This window comes from Scyliorhinus canicula, chromosome 15, assembly GCF_902713615.1.
Source record: "Scyliorhinus canicula chromosome 15, sScyCan1.1, whole genome shotgun sequence".
Lineage (NCBI taxonomy): Eukaryota > Metazoa > Chordata > Chondrichthyes > Carcharhiniformes > Scyliorhinidae > Scyliorhinus > Scyliorhinus canicula.
This window is the reverse complement of record NC_052160.1, coordinates 94,717,506-94,739,303: the sequence shown is the minus strand read 5'-3', so window position 1 is coordinate 94,739,303 and position 21,798 is coordinate 94,717,506. Positions and strand designations below refer to the sequence as shown.

The following is a 21,798-nucleotide window of genomic DNA, read 5'->3' as shown; positions in this document are numbered from 1 at the left end:
TTGTTGTCGCTGCACCACTCCACTAGGTTCTCTATTTCCCTCCTGTATTCGGACTCGTCGTTATTCGAGATCCGGCCCACTATGGTCGTATTGTCAGCAAACTTGTAGATGGAGTTGGAACTAAGTTTTGCCATGCAGTCTTGTGTGTACAGGGAGTAGAGTAGGGGGCTAAGTACGCAGCCTTGCGGGGCACCGGTATTGAGGACTATTGTGGAGGAGGTGTTGGTGTTCATTCTTACTGACTGTGGTCTGTTGGTCAGAAAGTCAAGGATCCAGTTGCAGAGTGGAGAGCCAAGTCCTAGGTTTTGGAGCTTTGATATGAGCTTGGCTGGGATTATGGTGTTGAAGGCGGAGCTGTAGTCAATAAATAGGAGTCTGATGTAGGAGTCCTTGTTTTCGAGATGCTCTAGGGATGAGTGTAGGGCCAGGGAAATGGCGTCTGATGTGGACCGGTTGCGACGGTATGCGAATTGAAGTGGGTCAAGGCGTTCCGGGAGTATGGAGGTGATGCGCTTAATCTGCACATTTTTGGATGAGGAGAGGAAACTGGAGCACCCGGAGGAAATCCAAACATGGGGAGAACGTACAAAGTCCAGAGTCATCTAAGCCCGGAATCGAACCCAGGTCCCTGGCGTTGTGAGGCAGCAGTGCCAGCCACTGTGCTGCCCAGTGTGCTGCACAGGGCAGCACAGTGGCTGGCACTGCTGCCTCACAACACCAGGGACCTGGGTTCGATTCCGGGCTTAGATGACTCTGGACTTTGTACGTTCTCCCCATGTTTGGATTTCCTCCGGGTGCTCCAGTTTCCTCTCCTCATCCAAAAATGTGCAGATTAAGTGGATTGGTCATGCTAAATTGCCCGTAGTGTCCAACGATTAGTTGGGGTTATGGGGTTACAGGGTGGGGTAGTGGGGTCTTTCAGAGGTTGGGGTAGACTCGATGGGCCAAATGGCCTCCTACTACACTGTAGGGATAGCTTCGATGGAGCTTCAAGGTCCTTTTTAGAATGGTGTAAAGTCACTGGTGGGGGCACCTATCTCATTGGCCATCCCACTGCTAAAAGAAAATGGTCGAAGGAGGTGTGGTAACAACACAAATATAATGAAACAAAATACTGTCGGAAAACAGCAACAGTGCGCTTAACGGAGTTAATTTCTGGGGGGGTGAAATTTCATCTCTAACCAGGAGGGGGCGGTGAAGGCAGTGGATTCACTCTTGGCTGCATCGCGTACTCGTTGATTCTTTTTCTAATGACCAATTGGGGTCGGCTTTACTGACCGGCGGACCAATGGGATTGGAGGATTCGGCGGCGTGCGTTGTTGGGGCTGGGACGGGACAGCGGATTCCAAACTGGGCCTTGCTCCGCTCTGAGCCCGGGGATAGGGTGTGTGTGGGGCAAACCATGCCGTACTATGGCTCCGAGGAGACGGTGAAGGAGCTGAGGCGGAGCCTGTCCAACCCCAATGTCCAGGCCGACCGGCTCCGCTACCGGAATGTGGTGCTGAAGGTGATCCGCTTCATGAGCCAGGGCTTGGATGTCTCGGCGCTCTTCATGGAGATGGTGAAGGCCAGCGCCACCGTGGACATCGTCCAGAAGAAGCTGGTCTATTTGTACATGTGCACCTACGCTGCCCTGAAACCCAACCTGGCCCTTCTGGCCATCAACACACTGCGGAAGGACTGCACTGACCCCAACCCCATGGTCAGGGGCCTGGCTCTCCGGAGCATGTGCAGCCTCAGGTCTGTTGACATCTTGAGTAATTGGGTTGTCAGCCCCCCTAGGGCTGGTCTGGAGCCGCCAGGAATCGAAAATCAATCTCGAGGACTCTGCTGTCTGCAACCCTGGAGTAAAAACATTTTTAAAAGATTGTTTTGGCGGCACAGTGGTTAGCACTGCTGCCTCACAGCGGCAGGGTCCCGGGTTCAATTCCGGCCTTGGGTGACTGTGTGGAATTTGCATGTTCTCTGTGTGTTTGCGTGGGTTTTCTCCAGGTGTTCTGGTTTCCTCCCACAGTCCAAAGAAGAGCAGGTTAGGTGGATTGGCAATGCTAAAATTGCTGCTCTGTGGCCAAAGGTAGGTGATGTGATGGGGTAGGGATTAGGCCTTGGTGGGGTGTCCTTCAGGGGTCAGTGCAGAGTCAATGGACCGAATTGCTGCCTTCTGCACTTTAGTGATTCTATGAATCATTTCCTTTGAGCATTTCCCTTTTTCAATATTTGTAATATCTGGGAATGGAGAAGAAAAATACTGTTCAGTTGACAGTCAAGTATTACCCAGTTGAGTCATAAATCTTTGCTTTTGAGGTGGCATAGGAATGCACAGTTTGTCACAAGAATAGACATGTTGGCTGGAGTATGGGTGTATGACCTGATGTAACCTCCAGGAATACGTTTATTTAGAGTTAGCAGCCCTATTTGAGTATCAGCCATGAGTCCCACTTAACACTCTGGACCCAAAACGTCTGGGTTCAAGTCCCAATCCAAAGCCAAAACCTTGAGGCTGGTACTCTGTTGCAGTCCTCAAGGAGAGCTGTGCAGTCAAAGATGTCTTGTGGATGCGATATTAAAGAGAACTCTATTTAAGAGAACATTTCAGAGGAGCAGGGAAGCTCTCTTCGCTTATTCAATATTTACTCATTTATCAGCATCCTAAAAACAGATTAAAGTCGCCATTGTCCCAGATGACCATCGGCTGCTTTCCCCTTTCAGGGAGCTGATTAGTGGAGATTTAACTGGAGGATTACCATACCTCAGTCGAGGGGCAAGGTTGAGAAGGCCTTCATGAATGACCTCAGTTGGACAGGAATTTAACCCGTGCTGTTGGCCTCGCACTGTACTGCAAACCAGCTGTCCAGCCAGCTGAGCTAAATTAGCCCCAACAAAAAGAGATTATCTAACCACTGTCGCGTTACTGTTTGTGGGAACAAGCTGTGCGCAAAGCAGCTGCTATGTTTTCTGTATTGAAAAAGTGGCAGTAGGGTCAGTCATAGAGGTTTACAGCATGAAAGCAGGCCCTTTGGCTCAACTTGTCCATGGTGCCCAGTTTTTACCACTAAGCTAGTCCCAATTGCCAGCATTTGGCCCATATCCCTCTTTACCCATCTTTCCCATATAACACTCACAATCTTGTCTTTTAAAAAGCATTTAATCGGCCTCAACTACTGCTTTTGGTAGCCTGTTCCAGACACTCACAACCCTCTGTGTGAAAAAACTGCCCTCTGGACCCTTTTGTATCTCTCCTTTCCTCACAGTAAACCTATGCCCTCTCGTTTTAGACTCCCTTACCTTTGGGAAAAAATGTTGACTATATCTATGCCCCATATTATTTTATAGACCTCTACAAGATCACCCCTAAACCTCCCGCCAGGGTAAAAGTCCCAGTTTATCCAGCCTCTCCTTATAATCAAGTGCCGGTAGTATCCTAGTAAATCTTTTTGCACTCTTTCTAGTTTAATATCCTTTCTATAATAGGGTGACCATAACTGCACACAGTATTCCAAGTGTGGCCTTACTAATGTCTTGTTCAACAACTTCAGCAAGACGTCCCAACTCCTGAATTCATGTTCTGACCAATGAAACCAAGCATGCTGAATACCTTCTTCACCACCATGTCCCCCTGTGACTCCACTTTCAAGGAGCAATGAACCTGTACTCCTAGATCTCTTTGTTCTATAACTCTCCCCAACACCCTACCATTAGGGTGGCATGGTAGCGTAGTGGTTAGCACTGCTGCCTACAGCTCTGAAGACCCGGGTTCGATCCCGGCACTGTCGCTGTCTGTATGGAGTTTGCACATTCTTCCCGTGTCTGTGGGTTTCACCCCGACAACCGAAGATGTGCAGGTTAAGTGGAATGGCCATGCTAAATTGTCTCTTAATTGGAAAAAAATAATTGAGTACTCTAAATGTAGTTTTTTTTGTAAACACCCTACCATTAACTGAGTAGGTCCTGCCCCTATTCAGTCTACCAAAATGCATCACCTCACATTTATCTAAATTAAACCCTCTGCCATTCTTCAGCCCACTGGCCCAATTGATCAAAATCACATTGCAATCCTAGATAACCTTCTTCACTGCCTACTTGCCACCAATCTTGGTGTCATCTGCAAACTTGCTAACCATGCCTCCTAAATTCTCATCCAATCATTAATATAAATAACAAATAACAGTGGACTCAGCGCTGCTCCCTGAGGCACACCGCTGGTCACAGGCCTCCAGTTTGAAAAACAACCCTCCACAACCACAAAGTCTTCTGTCGTCCAGCCAGTTTTGTCTTCAGTAGCTCAGCCAGTTTTATATCCAATTGGCTACCTTACCCTGCATCCCATGAGATTTAACCTTATGCAACAACCTACCATGAGGTACCTTGTCAAAGGCCTTGCTAAAGTCCATGTAGACAACGTCGACTGCACTGCCCTCATCCACCTTCTTGGTTATCCCTTCAAAAAACTCAATTAAATTCATGAAACATAATTGTCCACTCACAAAGCCAGGCAAACGGTCCCTAATCAGTCCTTGCCTCTCTAAATGCCTGTAGATCCTGTCTCTCAGAATACCTTCTAACAACTTGCGCACCACAGACGCTAGGCTCACTGGTCTGTAATTCCCAGGCTTTTTCTTGCAGCCCTTCTTAAAACAAAACCACAACATTTGCTACCCTCCAATCTTCAGGTACCTCGCCTGTGGCTGTCAACGATTCAAATATCTCTGCTAGGAGACCCCCAGTTTCCTCCCTAGCCTCCCACAACGTCCTGGGATACATTTCATCAGGTCCCTAAAGCTACCTTGATGCGCTTTAAGACTTCCAGCAAAGTAGTTCATTAACTTCAAAATGGTTTGGGATGGCACAATGGTTAGCACTGCTGCTTCACAGCATCAGCACCCCGGATTCAATTCTGGCCTTGGTGACTGTATGTGGAGTTTGCACTTTCTCCCCATATCTGCGTGGGTTTCTTCCGGGTGCTCCAGTTTCCTACCACAGTGAGAAGATGTATAGGTTAGGTGGATTGGCCATGCTAAATTGTCTCTTAGTGTCCAGGGATGTGCCGGTTAGGTAAGGTTACGGGGAGAGGGCAGGGGAGTGGACCTAGATAGGGTGCTCTTTCGGAAGGTTGGTGCAGACCTGAAGGGCCGAATGGCCTACTTCTGCACTGTAGGAATTCTGTGGTTTTATGGATTCCAGGTCCTGAGATTGTGAGAGGTACCCTGGAACGGAATTTTAATTGGAGTGTGTGTGTGTTGCACATTAAATAGGGAATGATTTTCCTTGTCTACTAGTGGGACTGCAGACATGTTCTTTACCCATGCTGTTCCAGTTGCTATGAAATCTCCAAAGATGCAATGTATTTAAAATTAATGCAAAGTAGATCAGTCATGATCTAATTGAATGTCAGCACAACTTTGGGCCTGAATGGCCTCCTCCTATTCAGGATTGTTGAGAGTCTGAGTGAGTGATCTCTGTGTTTGTTTAGAATGCCTGGTATAAGCGAATACATTCAACAACCAGTACTGAACGGATTGAGAGATAAAGCTTCCTATGTCAGACGAGCAGCAGTCCTGGGATGTGCTAAAATGCAGACTTTTCAAGGAGATACAGAAGTTGGTAAATACAAAAACTTTTTATTAAGTTTATCAACTGTTCCTTTTTATTAATGTATTTTACAGTGTTCTTTGGGAAGATGCAGTATGTTCGATTATTTCAGATCTGCAAGCACATGGTCTTATTGTTTGATTTTTTTTGTAATTACATGGGGGCAGCTCAGATTGGCTGTACACTGCAAGTGGGCAGCATGGTAGCACAGTGGATAGCACTATTGCTTCACAGCTTCAGGGTCCCAGATTCGATTCCTGGCTTTGGTCACCGTCTGTCTGGAGTCTGTATGTTCTCTCTGTGTCTGCATCGATTTCCTCCGGGTGCTCCGGTTTTCTCCCACAACTCCCGAAACACGTGCTGTTTGATAATTTGGACATTCTGAATTCTTCCTCTGTGTACCCAAACTGGCACCGGAATGTGGCGATTAAGGGATTTTCTCAGTAATTTCTTTGCAGTGTTAATGTCAGCCTACTTGTGACAATAAAGATTATTATTATTCCTTTTGGTGAAATCAGGAGGTGTAACATGAACTGGTGATCCAAAAATAGCTCTTCAGTCATTCGGGCCAGAAGGGTTTTGAGCATGATTCCCTGATGTGAGTAAAGTTAATCAGTAACCAAGATAGCAACTGGCAAATATAAAACCTGGGGTAGGCCATTCAACTCCTTGAGTTTATTTTGCTATTCGGTGGTATCATGGCTGATTGGCCATTGTGGCTAGTTCCCTACCTGCCTTGGTTTGTAACCCTTAATACCTTTGCCTAACACCAAAATTTCATTTTAAAATTCTTCAGTTGACCTAACATCAACAGGTTGCCTCCAATTGCATGGGATCTTATTGGTCTTGACAGTCTGTTATATGGAACCTTATCAAATGCCTTTTGGAAGTTTATAGAAGTAACCTCCATTGCCACTCCCTTATCTATCTTTAGAATCATAGAATGTTTGCAGCACCGTGTCCACGCCAGCCATCAAGCACCTATCTACTAATCCCATTTTCCAGCAATTGGCCTTTAGCCTTGTTTGCTATGGCATTTGAAGTGCTCATGTAAATGCTTTTTAAATGTTGTGAAGGTTCTTGCTTCTACCACCCTTGCAAGCAGTAAGTTTCAGATCCCAACACCCCCCCCCCCCCCCCCCCCCCCCATTGTGGGTTATTGACCCCTCCACTAAAGGGAAAAGTTCCTTTCTATCTACCCTATTTATAGCCCTCATAATTCTGTGCACCTCAATCAGCCTTCATAGCTTTAAGGAAAACAACCCCAGCCTAACCAGCCTCTCTTCGTAGCTGAAACACTCCAGCCCAGGCAACAGCCTGGTGAACCTCCTCTGCACCCTGTTTAGTGCAATCACATTCTTCCTATAGTGTGGCGACCAGAATTGCACACAGCTGTGGCCTAACAAGTGTTTTATACATCTTTGTTACATCCTCAAAAAGTCAGCTAAGTTTGTTAGACATGACTTCCCTTTTAAACTTCATCCTTGCTCTCAAACAGCTCATATTTTTTGAAATGTTCAATAACGCTATCTGAAAAACAGAATCTATCAACTTCCCCACAACTACCATCAGACTAATAGCCCTGAAATTTCCTGGTTTATCTCTATTCTTCTTAAACAGTGGGGTGACATTGGCACTTTTCCAATCCTGGGGGAAATGTCTGAAGAGTTTTTGAAGATCATAACTAACCCATCATCAATATTCATCAGGTGAATAGATCAGAATTCCTGCAATGCAGAAGGAGACCGTTTGGAACATTGAGTCTGCACGGACCCTTCGAAAGATCACCCCACATAGTCCCACTCCCCCGCCATATCTCCATGACTGCATCTAACCTTTGGACACTATGGGGCAATTTTGCATGGCCAATACACCTAACTTGTATATCTATGGACTATGGGAGGAAATCAGAGCACCCAAATGAAACTCATGCAGACACGCAGAGAACGTGCAAACTCCACACAGACACCCAAGGACGGCTTTGTACCCAGCTCCCTGACGTAAGACAACGGGGCGACCCAATGTGCTGCCCTGTTGGTGATGTGTCCAGCTCTAATCTCATTAGCTTCTCCATTGTTCTTCCTTGCGTGTATTGAATCTAATTAGTGCCTCCCTTTGTTTTTCTAGTTTCATGTGTGTATTGCACTTAGTCACCTACCTTCTCTTAATATATGAAAAACCTTCTGCAAGTTGTCAGCTTTTGTCACTTCCTTTGTATTACACATCTTCCCAATCCACAGCATCTCTACTGTTCTTTACTTTTGCACAGTTTAGTTTTATATTTTCCCTTCCCAGGGTTATTTCATTACATGTGTAGAATTCTTGTCCTGTAAGGGATATGTACAGGTCTTGTGTCCGACCAAATTCTTTTTTGAATACCTCCCATAGTTGTAACTGTGATGAACTTGTGATCATATAATTTGACACTGAGGAGCATAAGGAGCTATTAATGCTATGACAATAGCCTGGTCACACAGCTAGGTTTGAAAGTGTCTTAAAGCAGTGCTTCTCAAAGTGTGGTACGCATACCGGTGCCGGTACGCGAGCCATCGTCTGCCGGTACTTGGAGTGTTTCCAGAAAAGAAAGAGACAGTAATCCTGGATTGGCTTGTTTCGCTCACCGGTCCCTGGCACATTGAAAAAAAAAAACTGCCGGTCGGCCACATCAGATAGTTTGAGATGCACTGTCTTAAAGGAGGAAAACAAGGTGGGGAGGCAGAGGGATTTAGGGCGGGAATTTCAGAGTTTAGTGCGTTAACCAACTGAAGACACAGCTGCCAATGCTGCAGTGATTAAAACTGAGGAGACTCCAGTTAGAGGAGTCGGAGGGTTAAGGGGCTGGAGGATATTGCAGGAATACGCAGTGGGCCTTCGAAGTCAAAGCATGGAGGAGGGGGAATTTCATTCAAAGCCTGCATTAGACCATAGCATATAATTTCCTGCTGAACTAGCTGTGTTTGTTAGGAATCTTAGAAATCTGAAGAGTGAAGAGATTTGGAATTGCTGTGTAGATTGTGTACCTGTTTCCCCACAGATGGGACAGTGGTAAATGAGCTCTACGCCATGCTGCGTGACTTGGATCCCATTGTTATGGTGAACTGCTTGAGAGCGTTGGAGGAAATCTTGAAACATGAAGGGGGTGTCGTTATTAACAAACCAATCGCACATCACCTTTTGAACAGGTTGGTTCAATTTGTTGCCTTGTCATATTTTAAATGTGTGCAGAAAAATACAACTTTGCTGCCCAGTATGGTGCTGGTTTTATGCTTTTTGCCCTTTATTGTATACTTTTATTTATTTATTTATTTAGAATGAAAGACTTGGATCACTGGGGGCAGAGTGAGGTGCTAGCGTTCTTGGTTCGCTACAAGACCCGAACTGAAGATGAAGTGTTCACTATTCTGAATTTACTCGATAGTTTTCTCAAGAGCGGTCAGCCTAATGTTGTCATGGCGGCCACCAAACTTTTCCTCATCCTGTCTGAAGACTTCCCCAACGTGCAGATGGACATTCTGGAACGGGTTAAAGGGCCTCTGCTGGCGATCTGCACCTCTGAATGCCATGAGCTGTGTTTCCTGGGCTTGTGTCACACACGTGAGATCCTTCGTAGCTTGCCTGGGCACTTCAGTGGGCATTACAAGAAGTTCTTCTGCACGTACTCTGATCCGAATTACATCAAATACCAGAAGATGGAAATTCTGAGGGACCTGGTGAATGATGAGAATGTCCAGCAGATACTTGAAGAGCTTCAGACCTACTGCACAGATGTTTCTGTAGAGCTCGCCCAGATGGCCATTTTAAATATAGGTATCATCCATTTCTTTATTTTCACATCTTTTAATCTGGTCCTGCTGTTCTCTAGACCCCTCAGATACTTCCCTAAAAACATTCAAATACTACCCCCATTTTGTATTGAGGTAAAAAGCAAGGTTTTCTTTTGTTTATTTAAAACAGTAATGGGACAAATCTGCATTGACAACACTGCGTTGTATTTATTCACAGGTGCGGCCCCACTACTGTGCCACAGCACTGGGTTGAGGGGGGTGGGTAGAGGCCGTAACATGCTCTATTTTTGACATGAGCATGTTCACCTGGTTCTGGTGGCACCTAGGTTTTCCCAGGAAACACCATCTGATGTTGGTGCAGAAACCTGCGACTCGGAGGTCCTGATCATGAAAAATGCTCCAGCCAGTTTCCCAGCAGCTGGATTGCAGGGACATGCCACTGCATCCCTGTGACTTCTCAAATGGTAACCACCAACAGACTCTCCACCCTTCAATAGAATGCCTACCGTGCAGAAGGCGGCCATTCAGTCCATGCAGTCTGTACTGACTCTTTGAAAGACCACCCTGCCTAGGCCCAATCCCTCGACCTATTCCAGCGACTGCACCCTAGGGGGCAATTTAGTATGGCCAATCCACCTAACCTGCACACCTTTGGAATCCCGGAGGAAACCCAGGGAGACACTGGGAGAATGTGTAAACTCCACACAGGCAGTCACCCGAGGCCGAATTTGAACCTGGGTCCCTGGCACTGTGAGGCAGCCGTGCTAACCACTACCACTGTGCCATCCTTGCAGGCATTTTTCTCAACTGCCAGAGAAATCTCACGTTTGTCAACTAAGTAGCACGTAACCTCATTGGCATTTGTACCGTTAGGTTCCTGCTGGTGGTGCTACTGAGCTATCTATATTCATTCAACAGTGCCACCACAGGAGAACTTGATACTGCCACTCCTGTGTAAATACAATGCTCTGATTTATAGTCCTCATTCATCTGCTAATGTGCAAAATATAATAATCTTTATTGTCACAAGTAGGCCTACATTAACACTGAAGTTAATGGTGGAGTTCAGTTTCTTGAGTGAAATGTATTAATTTGATAACAAAGTCTCTAAGTTGCACTGTAAATTTGGGGAATTGTTTTTTAAATCTGGAGGTGACTGGCATTGCAAGATCATTATAGTTCAGGAAGACAATTTAGCCCATCAATGGAGGTGCAACCTACAACTCTCCTCATTGCAATATTGAATTATGACTTAAATAATTCCAGGCTTTTGCATCCACTACTGGATTGAGCACTCCAGCCCTGGCATCAATCCTAAATTTATTGTTCATAGTCTTTAATTTTTTTAAAATACTTTTTCTATGCCATTAGCTATCTTAGAATTGCTATAAGATGCACTCCTTTAATGGGAAGGCAGAGCGCATAGTGGTATTGTCACCGGACTAGCAAACCAGAGACCCATGGTAATACCCTGGGATCTGGGTTCCAACTTGAATTCAATTTTTTAAAATCTGGAATCAAAAGTCTGATGAGGTCCCAGGTTCGATCCCGGCTCTGGGTCACTGTCCATGTGGAGTTTGCACATTCTCCCTGGGCTTCGCCACCACAACCCAAAGATGTGCAGGGTAGGTGGATTGGGCACGCTAAATTGCCCCTTAATTGGAAAAATGAATTGGGTACTCTAATTTTATTTATTTTTTTAAGTCTAATGAGGACTATGAAACCATTGGTTGATTGTCGTAAAAAGCCATTTGGTTCACTATTGTCCTTTGGAGAAGGAAACCTATCATCCTTATGGCCTAAGTGTGACTCCAGATCCACAGCGATGTACTAGACTCTTAAATGCCCTCTGAAATAGCAGAACAGGCCTCCAATCATTGCAAGGACAGTTAGGGATTGGCAATATGCACACATCCCATGAATTTAAAAAAAGGTTTCGCCTCCAGGTTGAAAAGTGCAATTCTCTCCAGTTTTTTCCCGCAGCTCCTGAGGAAACTAAGGACCAATTCCATGATTCTTTGTTGCGCAACTTGATTGCTTCCCTTATTCTCATAGTCACACTTTTTGCATCCTCTGACTACCTAGGTTAGTACCACAGCAGGTGAAGTAATACATTATTAACTGCACTGGATTCCTTCTCATTGCTATATTGGGGCACTTTTTGCATGTTTATTTTTGCACACTTTTGTTTCATTACTCTAATAATCTGCCCTAACCCCATCAAAGGATTCCATTTTCTATTGAGGTCGCCCCCCCCCCAAACAACCCCACTCCTTCCCCCTCACAAAAACTGATGCGATTTTGCACCCTTATCTCCAACTGGAGATACTGGGTCTGGAGCTCTGGCCTTTTTAATTTCTCTCTCTATTTTATAGATATTTGGGACAGTTTTAGCAGCCCTATTGACCATAAGATATAGGAGCAGAATTAGGCCACTCGACCCATCGAGTCTGCTCCGCCATTCAATCATGGCTGATATTTTTCTCACCTCATTATCCTGCCTTCTCCCCATAACCCCGATCCTCTTATTAATCAAGAACCTATCTATCTCTGTCTTAAAGACACTCAGTGATTTGGCCTCCAAAGCCTTCTACGGCAAAGCGTTCCACAGATTCACCACCCTCTGGCTGAAGAAATTTCTCCTTATCTCTGTTTTAAAGAATTGTCCCTTTAATCTGAGATTGTGTCCTCTGCTTCTAGTTTTTCCTACAAGTGGAAACACCCTCTCCACGTCCACTCTATCCAGGCCTTGCAGTATCCTGTAAGTTTCAGTAAGATCCCCTTCATCCTTCTAAACTCCCAACGAGTACAGACCCAGAGTCCTCAACCGTTCCTCATTCGACAAGTTGTTCATTCCAGGGATCATTCTTGTGAACCTCCTCCAGACCCTTTCCAAGGCCAGCTAGTTGAGATCAGCTAACTTTGCAGAGTCTGGGGATCAAAGTTGGAAATTCTTATTTCTCTAGAGCTGTGTGGAATTTGCAAGTTCTCCCCACGTCTGCGTGGATTTTCTATGGATGGTCCGATTTCCTCCCACAGTCCAAAGATGTGTAAGTTAGGTAGATTGGCCATGATGCAAATTGTCCCTTAGTGTCCAGGGTTAGGTGGAGTTATGGGGAAGGGTGGGGAAGTTGATCTAGGTAGGGTGCTCTTTCAGAGGGTCGGTGCAGACTTGATGGGCCAAATGGCCTCTTTCTACATTGCAGGGATTCTGTGATGATTGATTGAATTATTCACTGGCCTAACCAGCGACAGAACTTAAGTTTATTTTAGCCATCAACCTGTTAACTAAAAGAGAACTTCAGACAGGTGGCACAAATGCTGTAGATGGGGCTTTTGGGTTAATATGGAAAGGAATGTTCTGAAGAATGGTACAGGGAACTTCTCCCAACAGTTTAATTTTATGTTCTCTTTCTCAGGTCGAATTGCACGGACATACAGTGAAAGGTGTGTGGTCATTTTGACAGGGCTTCTGGGCCTCAAGCAGGAACATATTACTTCAGGTATAATGCTGTTCCAGTTTTCGCCATCAATATCTGCCCAATTTATCGGCATTAAACTTATCTCTCTCTCTGTTTTCAGCTGTCATTCAAACTTTTCGTGACCTTGTATGGCTGTGTCCCCAGTGTACGGTGACTGTATGTCAGGCACTACCAGGCTGCGAGGAGAACATTCAAGACAGTGAGGTAGGCTAACGGGGATGTAATAGCAAATTATGTTTTAATTTTGGCCTGCATAGGCTTTTAGCTTTTGCGTAAGTACTGAACCATGCAGACCTGAAATGTCCCAAGTTCAAACCTTAGCTAATCTCAGCCAGGTTAATGCATTTGATCTTGTTGTCCCCAGGCTGGGGTAAAGCCTATGGCCCAAAGGGAAACACTGAGCCAAGATTTCCACTGCTGTTCACTACCCTTTTAGAATTCACGTGGATATCAGACAAGACCTAGATTGGGTTACCCCCATGATCTATAGCTTACCGATACACTGAGGAGGCAAAGAAAAAATTGAATGGCGTTTGAACGGATTGCTACAGAAAAACCTAGCCCTTGGAGACTTGCAGGATTTAAAGTTAAGCTTTAGGGAAGGTTTGTTTCTAAACAAATTAACTAAAGCGTCCTCTCTGTTCTTCCCTCCACCCCTCCCCTCCTCAACCAGGGGAAACAGGCCCTTATCTGGCTTCTCGGGATGCATGGAGAGCAAGTTCCCAATGCTCCTTACATCTTGGAGGAGTTTGTGGACAGTTTGAAAATGGAGACCTCTGCAATAGTGAAGCTGGAGCTGCTCACAGCGATGGTGCGCCTGTTCCTGAGCCGTCCAGCTGAATGTCAAGACATGTTGGGCAGACTGCTTTATTATGTTATCGGTATGGATTGTGTGAATGCTCTGGGTTTTGGGGTAGTTGGGGGGTGGGAGAGATAAAGGGGAGAGGAGGAATATGCCTTCCTCCCTTCCTGTCCTAAAGGCCATGATTCTTGCTTAGTGTTTGGTCCCATAGTTGCCTGGCATTGATGGACTTTGGTCAATATGTGAACGGGTCTTGGGCAGGGTAAGTTAAAGATTCTGTAAGGTGGTTGCAGTGGGAAATAACTTCAAGTATACAACTCTGCAGCAGTTTCACTTCATTGTTGTGCGATTGTGTTGGATGGCAGTTACAAATTGGTGTCTTTTGTTACTTGCAGCCATGTTTCTTTGAGACTCTGTTGTAGTGGAGCCTGTACTGGGGGGGAGGAATAGGAGCTACTGTTTAGAAAATGTGAGATCCTTGATGCGGAGGCGTTGATGTGTGGCTCTACATTATTGGCAAGTTCATGTTCGATGAGTCTGTACTTTGTGATGAGCAGCAACTACACATGAGGCAAAGGATGAAGTGATGAGTGAGCTATCTTTTGTCATTTCATGGTATTTAAAAGGGCTGTATAGCATAAGAGCGCCTGATTCACAGTACTCCTCTCACTGTTGATGTAAAAACATAGTTACACAGTAAGGAAATCTTTGTTACTGCTTAGTTTAAAAAATGAATTTCAAGTCTATCTTCTCTGGCCTGTCACACCACCTCACCAATGGAAATTAGTTCTTAGTTCCCAAAAAAGAGTTCAGTGCAGAGTGGAAGTTGTGAACCTGGTTAGCCTTTGAGGTAACTGAAGAACATAAAGCTAAAGCTTTCCTGATAGATCTTGGAATGTTATTCAGAATGAGCAAAGCCTACACTAGGTTCCTACGAATTTCAAGCTATAATTTCCATAGTCATTCCTGTTGACACGTTGGGCGCGATTCTCCCCAAAAATTTCGAAGTTAATTTGTGGCGGGTTTTTCCACAGTGAGTTCCCCACCGCTATTCAATGACTCTTAGTCACTTTTTTTGGGCCCTGGGGAATTTCTCACCGGTTTAGCCCAGACTTCGAATTTTTTTTCGCACTGGGAGCTGAACTCCGAGATCGGGCTGCCATTTTGAAAGGGTGCCCTGATTTCTAAGTGAGCTCGTGCATCCCCCACACCTCCCATCCATGGGCAATGTCCCCCCACACACACACACACACACGCACACGGACACTACCCCACAGCCCCTCCCTTCTAGGACCCCCAACCATCACCCACCCAACCTCCCGGATACTCCTACTTACCTGCCCTGCACTTCCCCATCTTTCAAACTGCACCCTCATTTTATGGGCATGGACCCCCGGCCCTTGGCAGTGCCACACTGACACCTGGGCACCCTTGCACTGCACTCTGGCACTCGGGCAGTGCTCCTGCTGGCTTGACTGTGCCATCCAGGCACTTTGGCAGTGCCAGGATGGCAGTGTTAAAGTGCCAGCACATTCAAGGAGGAGGACCAGGGGGCCACCTGAACTTAGTCTGACCACCCAGGTGTCTCTGATGGCCTGGGAGCTCCTGCCTCTTGCACGTTTGTTTGGACCAGCACTAATCGGTGCTTGACTGCAGCCTCCCTGGGGAGGTCGGTGAATCAAAGGAAGACATTGAATCCTGCGCAGGTAGGTCGTAAATAGGGAGGCACGAAGCCTTTCGGGAGGCTCACTGGAGGGCTTTCCCTGCATTCTCCGGCCGCATTACGCTCAAGCGAGAGCACAACGCAGCCGGAGAATCTGCCCTTCGCTGTTTTTCAAATTTGTAGCTTTCTACCTCCCTGCTGATTTTCTCCTTTACCCTCTAGAAACTATTGACCCCCTTCTTTAGCTGCACAGTTACTTGTCACCCTCCAGTACCTTGCTCAAAATATGAATATTGATGGCCTATTCAAACGTAGAAGCTTCACAGCCAAAACCTGATCTGCGTACATCCTGACTGATTCTATTGCCCTTTATTATACAGAGCTTAATTGCAGCATCCCCATCTCGAGATGTAGAGATGGGGATGCTACAATTGCATCTTGACGACCGCAAACCCTTCACATTGGCAATCAAATAGGGAGTTGCTTTAGTCTGTGTAGTTCAGCTACTCGCTGGATAACCTCAATGAACCTTTGCTTCATCCGTAGATGCCAGCGATTTTCCAGCACTTGGCATTCGAGATTGTTTTAATATCAGCATAACGTAAAGGCACCATATCCCAGATGACCAGAGGCTGCTTTTCCCTTTGAGGGGGAGAACTAACTAGGGTGATTTAACCTGAGGATCACCGCACCTCAGGTGAAGGGCAATGTTGAGAAGGCAGGACATTCATGAATAACCTCAGTCGGTACAGGAATTGAACCTGGGCTGCTGGCGTCACTCTGCACCACAACTCGGCTATCTAGCCAAGTAGCTAAAACCGGCATATGTCAGCATATACAACAATTGATGACTTAATGATATTATAGCCAGTGTTGTTTCTTACTAGACTTTCACATGCATATTTTTACTGAATGTCTTCGATCGACTATTTAAATGCAGCTGGTTATCATATCTGACAATTCATTGGATTTATGGCTCAGTTAGTGTATTTACCAATCAGCTGCTGGTTTTCTAAGATTACCTACGATATGTGTTTCTATTCTCATCTCGGACATTTATTAATTTTTTTTTTGACAGAGGAAGAGCTGGATATGGCTGTGCGTGATCGTGGATTGCTGTATTACCGACTGCTTCAGCAAGGAGTCGAAGAGGTCAAGCGGGTGATCTGTGGACCGAGATCAGATCCATCTTTGGATATAATTAGTGGTCAAGCCAATGAGACAGTCAATGCCTGGGCCAAAGACTTTAACACATTGATACCAATCTATGGTCAAGAACAATGGGATCGCTTAACAGCACAGAAAGGGGACTCCTTAGAAATCCTGCAGTTGTCAGCAGTGAAGTTAGATGAGACGGGTAAGGAGTTAATACAATTTTGATTTAAGCCAGATTTGCTTACAAATCAACTTCCTTTATTATGGCATGTCACCCATGCATCAGAGTTGTGTTTATCTGTTTGCATGACCCTGTCCCTCAGGCCTTCTATTTCTGACATTGGGTTATTACCAATTCCACCAGCAGTGACCGCTCCTCCACTCATGGTGCCCTGCCCTTTGGATCTCTCTCCTATCATCACGTTGCCTTCCCATTTTTCTTCCTGCCATCTAAAGCTCTTCAAGTTCCATCTCTTGGGACTGTGATTTCAGGCCATCCACTATCTTCTACTCAGTGGCGTATTGTCAATATCTTTCATTTGAGGGGTTATTTGTAAATGAAAGTTCTTAGACTGGTATCACCTGTTTCAAGTTCATTTTAGAAATATTTGCTCCAGGTATGAAATTTAAAATCAGTTTAGCAGTACATTAATTGTTAGAACATATAAACCAGTCCGAGTAATCTCACCAGTCATTGCAGTCATTCTCTGTTCGCTACACAAATCCCTGTATAATTTTGAGTAAGGTTTATTGTTTAATGTTTTTTTTTTTTTAATTTTAGAATACCCAATTCATTTTTCCAATTAAGGGGCAATTTAGCGTGGCCAATCCACCTACCCTGCACATCTTTGGGTTGTGGGGGCGAAACCCACGCAGACACGGGGAGAATGTGTAAACTCCACACGGACAGTGACCCAGAGCCGGGATCGAACCTGGGACCTCAGCGCTGTGAGGCTGCAGTGCTACCCACTGCGCCACCGTGCTGCCCTTATTGTTTAATGTTGACCATCAGTATACATTGGATCTCATACTAAACTGCTGCACTGAAACTGATATATTCATTGACAAGTGATTGTCTGAGGGACTGATGAGTGTGTTTTGCCTGGTGCTCCTATATATGAAGAATTGCTGTAGGGGAAGCCTTTTACAAACTGCTTCACTCTGATCAGTACTTAATGTGAATCAGATGTAGTTTTAGGTTTTATCTATGGCTTTTGTGCAGACACTTTGGCATACCTGCCTGAAGTGTTTTTGTGCTGCTCATATGCCATCGGAACTCAGTAACAGTTTTTTTAAATTTAGAGTACCCAATTCATTTTTTCCAATTAAGGGGCAATTTAGCATGCCCAATCCGCCTCGCCTGCACATCTTGGTTGTGGGGGTGAAACCCACACAAACACGGGAAGAATGTGCAAACTCCACACAGACAATAACCCAGAGCCGGAGAACTCTGCAACAATGGCATGGTTCTCTGAAGTATTAATGATCCCAAAGCGCTGTGCACCTTTTAATACATTCTGCTGGTTCTGCGCAGAATATTTGACGAGTCACATTTGCAGTAAGAGAAAGTGCCTTGTTTAAAAGTTGTAAATGTCCAATATTCCAAAATTCAAGTGGGGAGTGGTGGCATCTGTGTAATGTTAAGCAGTATAGACTGGAATGTCCCAGATTTGGTTTGTTTGTGCTTAGTTAACTGATCTCAGTTGGGACAAAACACTGGATGCTAAACTGCGCTAAGGAGGGCAACAAATATACTGATCACGGGTGGTGCAATGGTTAGCACTGCTACCTCACAGCGACAAGGACCGGGTTCGATCCCAGCCCTGGGTCACTGTCCGTGTGGAGTTCGCACATTCTCCCCGTGTCTGCATGCGTCTCACCCCCACAACCCAAAGATGTGCAGGGTAGGTGGATTGGCCACGCTAAATTGCCCCTTAATTGGAAACATTGTTTAAAAAATTAAAAATAGGCTGATCGTTATCCACTGACTCCTGTTGGAAAAGTGCTTGGGTGCAGACTTCAGGTGAGGATGGACTTTGTTGTGATGGCCTCTATTGCTGAATACCCTTCTGACAAATTCTGCCCAGGCACACGATGGGAAACATCTACTTTGGCAAGGTACCGAAGAGCTCCTAGAACTCCCTTCAGAATAGGCGAGAAAAAAGATTTCCTTCTCCAGTAATGGGCTTTGTTTCATATGGTCTGCCTGTTCTTTTGTATTGATTTTGCTTTTTGTTTGCTATATAAATTTTTCTGTTTTCATTTCTACCAAGGCACAAACCCAGAACAAAGGGAAGAGATGGTCCTGGACTCTGGATCAGTCCGTTTGAAGACCAGTGCCCACCTGTCGGCAGAGCAGTTTGAAGAGCACTGGAACCGTCTGGAAGCTGCTAAAGTTGTGACCCTGGACTGGCACAAAGACCCATGCCCTGATGCCATCCAATCTGCTTTCCAGTTTGTTCATATCCAGTCTGTTGCAATTAGCCGAAGAGGAGCACAACTCTGGAAGGCCTATCTGTTTGCCAGGAATGAGACTGGGTCACTGTTTTTAATTGAGCTGTTTATTGCAAAAGACAAAGGGGACATACAGGTTACCATTAAGCAGGAGAATAGCAGCGAAGAGCTGCTCAACAATTTCACTACTGTTGTTAAGTCCATAATACAGGCCTTGGATAAAAGGTTAGACGTTGAATACATTTCAGTAGCTGAAGGAGAAGAATGCTCTCCGAACTGAGAAACAACCAATTCCTCTTTTGTTATTAATAATGCTGTACGATATTGCTGGAGTAGAATAATTTCAGTGTTTGCCTGTCTGGCTGGAACTGCAGAAGTGATTAATCTTGTAAAATAGTCTTAAAATGTTTTCATTTTATAAATACAATTTTATTTTTGCGGTACAAGACACATTGGTGAAACTAATTGATAGAAGCTAATTAATAACAAGACCAGTAAATACTTTGTTCAAAGGTCTAAGTGGGTTTAGTCCAAGGAACTCGTGTTATTAGGAGTGTGCAAGTGCAACTTTGTATTTGATAAATTTAGAGTACCCAATTCATTTTTTCCAATTAAGGAGCAACTGAGTGTGGTCACCCACCTACCCTGCACATCTTTGGGTTGTGAGAGTGAGACCCACACAAACACGGGGAGAATGTGCAAACTCCGCACAGACAGTGACCCAGGCCGGGATCAAACTAGGGTCCTCGGCGCCGTGGGACTGCAGTGCTAACCACTGCGTCACCGTGCTGCCTCTGTGCATGAGCAACTGAGGTGCAAAAAACTTCCTCTGAGGAGCTGATATGTTCATTTCTGAGCCGCCTTTCACTTGATGTTCCAAAGCACTATTTTTGACTAACTCATTTTACAAAGGAAAATAAAACGTCAAAGTTTTGCAAGCGAACAGCAGGTAAGATTCGTGGTTACTTAATCTGAATTAGTGAGGCTGGTTGATGGATGAATGTTTGCCTGGATATCAGGTGTACCCTTTTGCTCTTTGAATAGTATCATGGGACTTTTTACATCCACCTAAACAGGCAACCTTGCTCTGTTTAATATCTCTTACAAAATATGGCATCTTCAACAATACAGTACATCATTATTGCTGCACAGAAGAGTCTATGCTCGATACAAGGCTTATATTTTCAACCCTCTGACTTGGAGATGAGAGTACTGTTGCTAAACTGGCATTAGAACTCCGCTTGTACAGATGTTCTTCGGCAGCTCCTTGCGTGGCTTTGTAGCTAAATGCATGACTCCACATAGGGCAAACTCATGATATGCCAGTTTGATCCTCGGTTTGTACAGGGACAACAACTGGACTCATTGCTCCTAGGTCAGGGGTGCCTGTCCATGATCACTATCCTGCAACCATTCTGGCAGGTCTTTGGGTCATTGTGCGAGGACAGAGTTGAACTTCGCTGTAATGTCTTCCACAGTCCCCACCCTAGAACTCCTTGTCTGAAGTAATACTTGAACCAGCTGTGTTCTATGTTATTGGAGGGGAGTTGAAAACAAACTGCTTAGTTAACAGTTATTATGCTGAATTATATTTTAAAGAGACTTTCCCCTTTTTTCTCCAGCTAAATGGAAATAGTTCCAGGTTTAATCAGTATTGAGCTAGTGTTTGCTGGTATGTCAGATTCCTTATATAGGAATTAGAGCTTGTTCATTGTGGCCAATCTTTACATTTAAATTAGATCAGAATTTAGTTGGACCAATAGCGATAGTATTGGGGCTGCACTCTGTGTACAGATATGTGCTTTGTATTCATCTTGCATTATGCAGCTTTTTGCAGTAGATGCTGTTCAGCAATTCAGGAGTGATCTGGTTGCAGACTACCTGGTGTGGAGAGACCAGGATATGCATTTGCTGTTTGTACCTCTGCCAAAGTCCCTGTCTATAAACCTTGCGCTAGTCCAATCTACTGGACGCCATTTAGCTTCATGGATCATTGGCACTTTTCATTGTCGGAAGCACCCGTTGCAAGCCACACCAAAAGGCTGTCTTTGATATGACCCATGAACAGTGCTGGCACTTTTACCATCTGAGACAAAGTTGTCCTACCAAGAGTCTTTAAGAGCCACCCATTCGACACAGTGGCGTTGGATGTATGCTTATTCAGGTAGAGTCCCAGTAACCATTTATATAAACTGATTCTGCAGTGAAAGCAGCTGCGGGGAGTGGAGAATTGTGAATCCTTTACCCAAAGTTTGGATAAGGATTTTACTGGAAAGGTGTATGTGTGATCTTTCCGATACCATTATTTACAGAAGGAATGACTGAGTCATGCATTTTGCTACAAAGCCACCCAAGGAGCTACCAAAGATCATCTGGAATTTTAATCGTTTTTCAGGTGGGGTTGGAAAGTTAGTTGACTAAGAATTGATTTGCTAGAAGTGCCTCAGTAAACACTCTGAAATTTGTGTCTACTTTATTTTGTTTAATTGCAGGAACAGGAAGGAACACAGGAAGAGCTGATTTAAGTTTTAGGGTCCCTTCTGGTGAAGAGACGAGTGACCTGCCCCGACTTCCAATTAAACTTTGCAATTTGGCTGGGGAAATTGCACGGGGCTGGTTTAGCTCACTCAGCTAAATCGCTGGCTTTTAAAGCAGACCAAGCAGGCCAGCAGCACGGTTTGATTCCCATACCTACCTCCCTGGACAGGCACCGGAATGTGGCGACTAGGGGCTTTTCACAGTAACTTCATTTGAAGCCTACTCGTGACAATAAACGATTTTCATTTCATTTTTCATTTCAATTGATTATGAGAAGCCGCATTAAGGTGGCATAGTCAAAATTTGTAATCCAATAAGATTGCATCACTG

General features: G+C 45.0%; 1 protein-coding gene across 1 annotated transcript; it reads left to right on the top strand.

Annotated features, from left to right (window-relative positions):
* The first annotated feature begins 1,304 nt into the window (after positions 1-1,304).
* Positions 1,305-21,395, top strand: ap4b1 (adaptor related protein complex 4 subunit beta 1). Its single transcript, XM_038820049.1, has 9 exons — positions 1,305-1,740; positions 5,471-5,601; positions 8,624-8,771; positions 8,900-9,396; positions 12,794-12,877; positions 12,957-13,060; positions 13,530-13,737; positions 16,400-16,678; positions 18,750-21,395. The coding sequence occupies exons 1-9, from the start codon at positions 1,403-1,405 to the stop codon at positions 19,208-19,210; spliced, it is 2,250 nt and encodes a 749-aa protein (XP_038675977.1). The 5' UTR covers positions 1,305-1,402; the 3' UTR covers positions 19,211-21,395.
* The last annotated feature ends 403 nt before the right edge of the window (positions 21,396-21,798 follow it).

Coding starts and splice junctions, on each gene's coding strand:
- ap4b1 (XM_038820049.1), top strand. CDS start 1,403: ATGCCGTACTATGGCTCCGAGGAGACGGTGAAGGAGCTGAGGCGGAGC. Junction 5,602..8,623: donor TCAAGGAGATACAGAAGTTG/GTAAATACAAAA, acceptor GTTTCCCCACAG/ATGGGACAGTGGTAAATGAG. Junction 8,772..8,899: donor GCACATCACCTTTTGAACAG/GTTGGTTCAATT, acceptor TTATTTATTTAG/AATGAAAGACTTGGATCACT.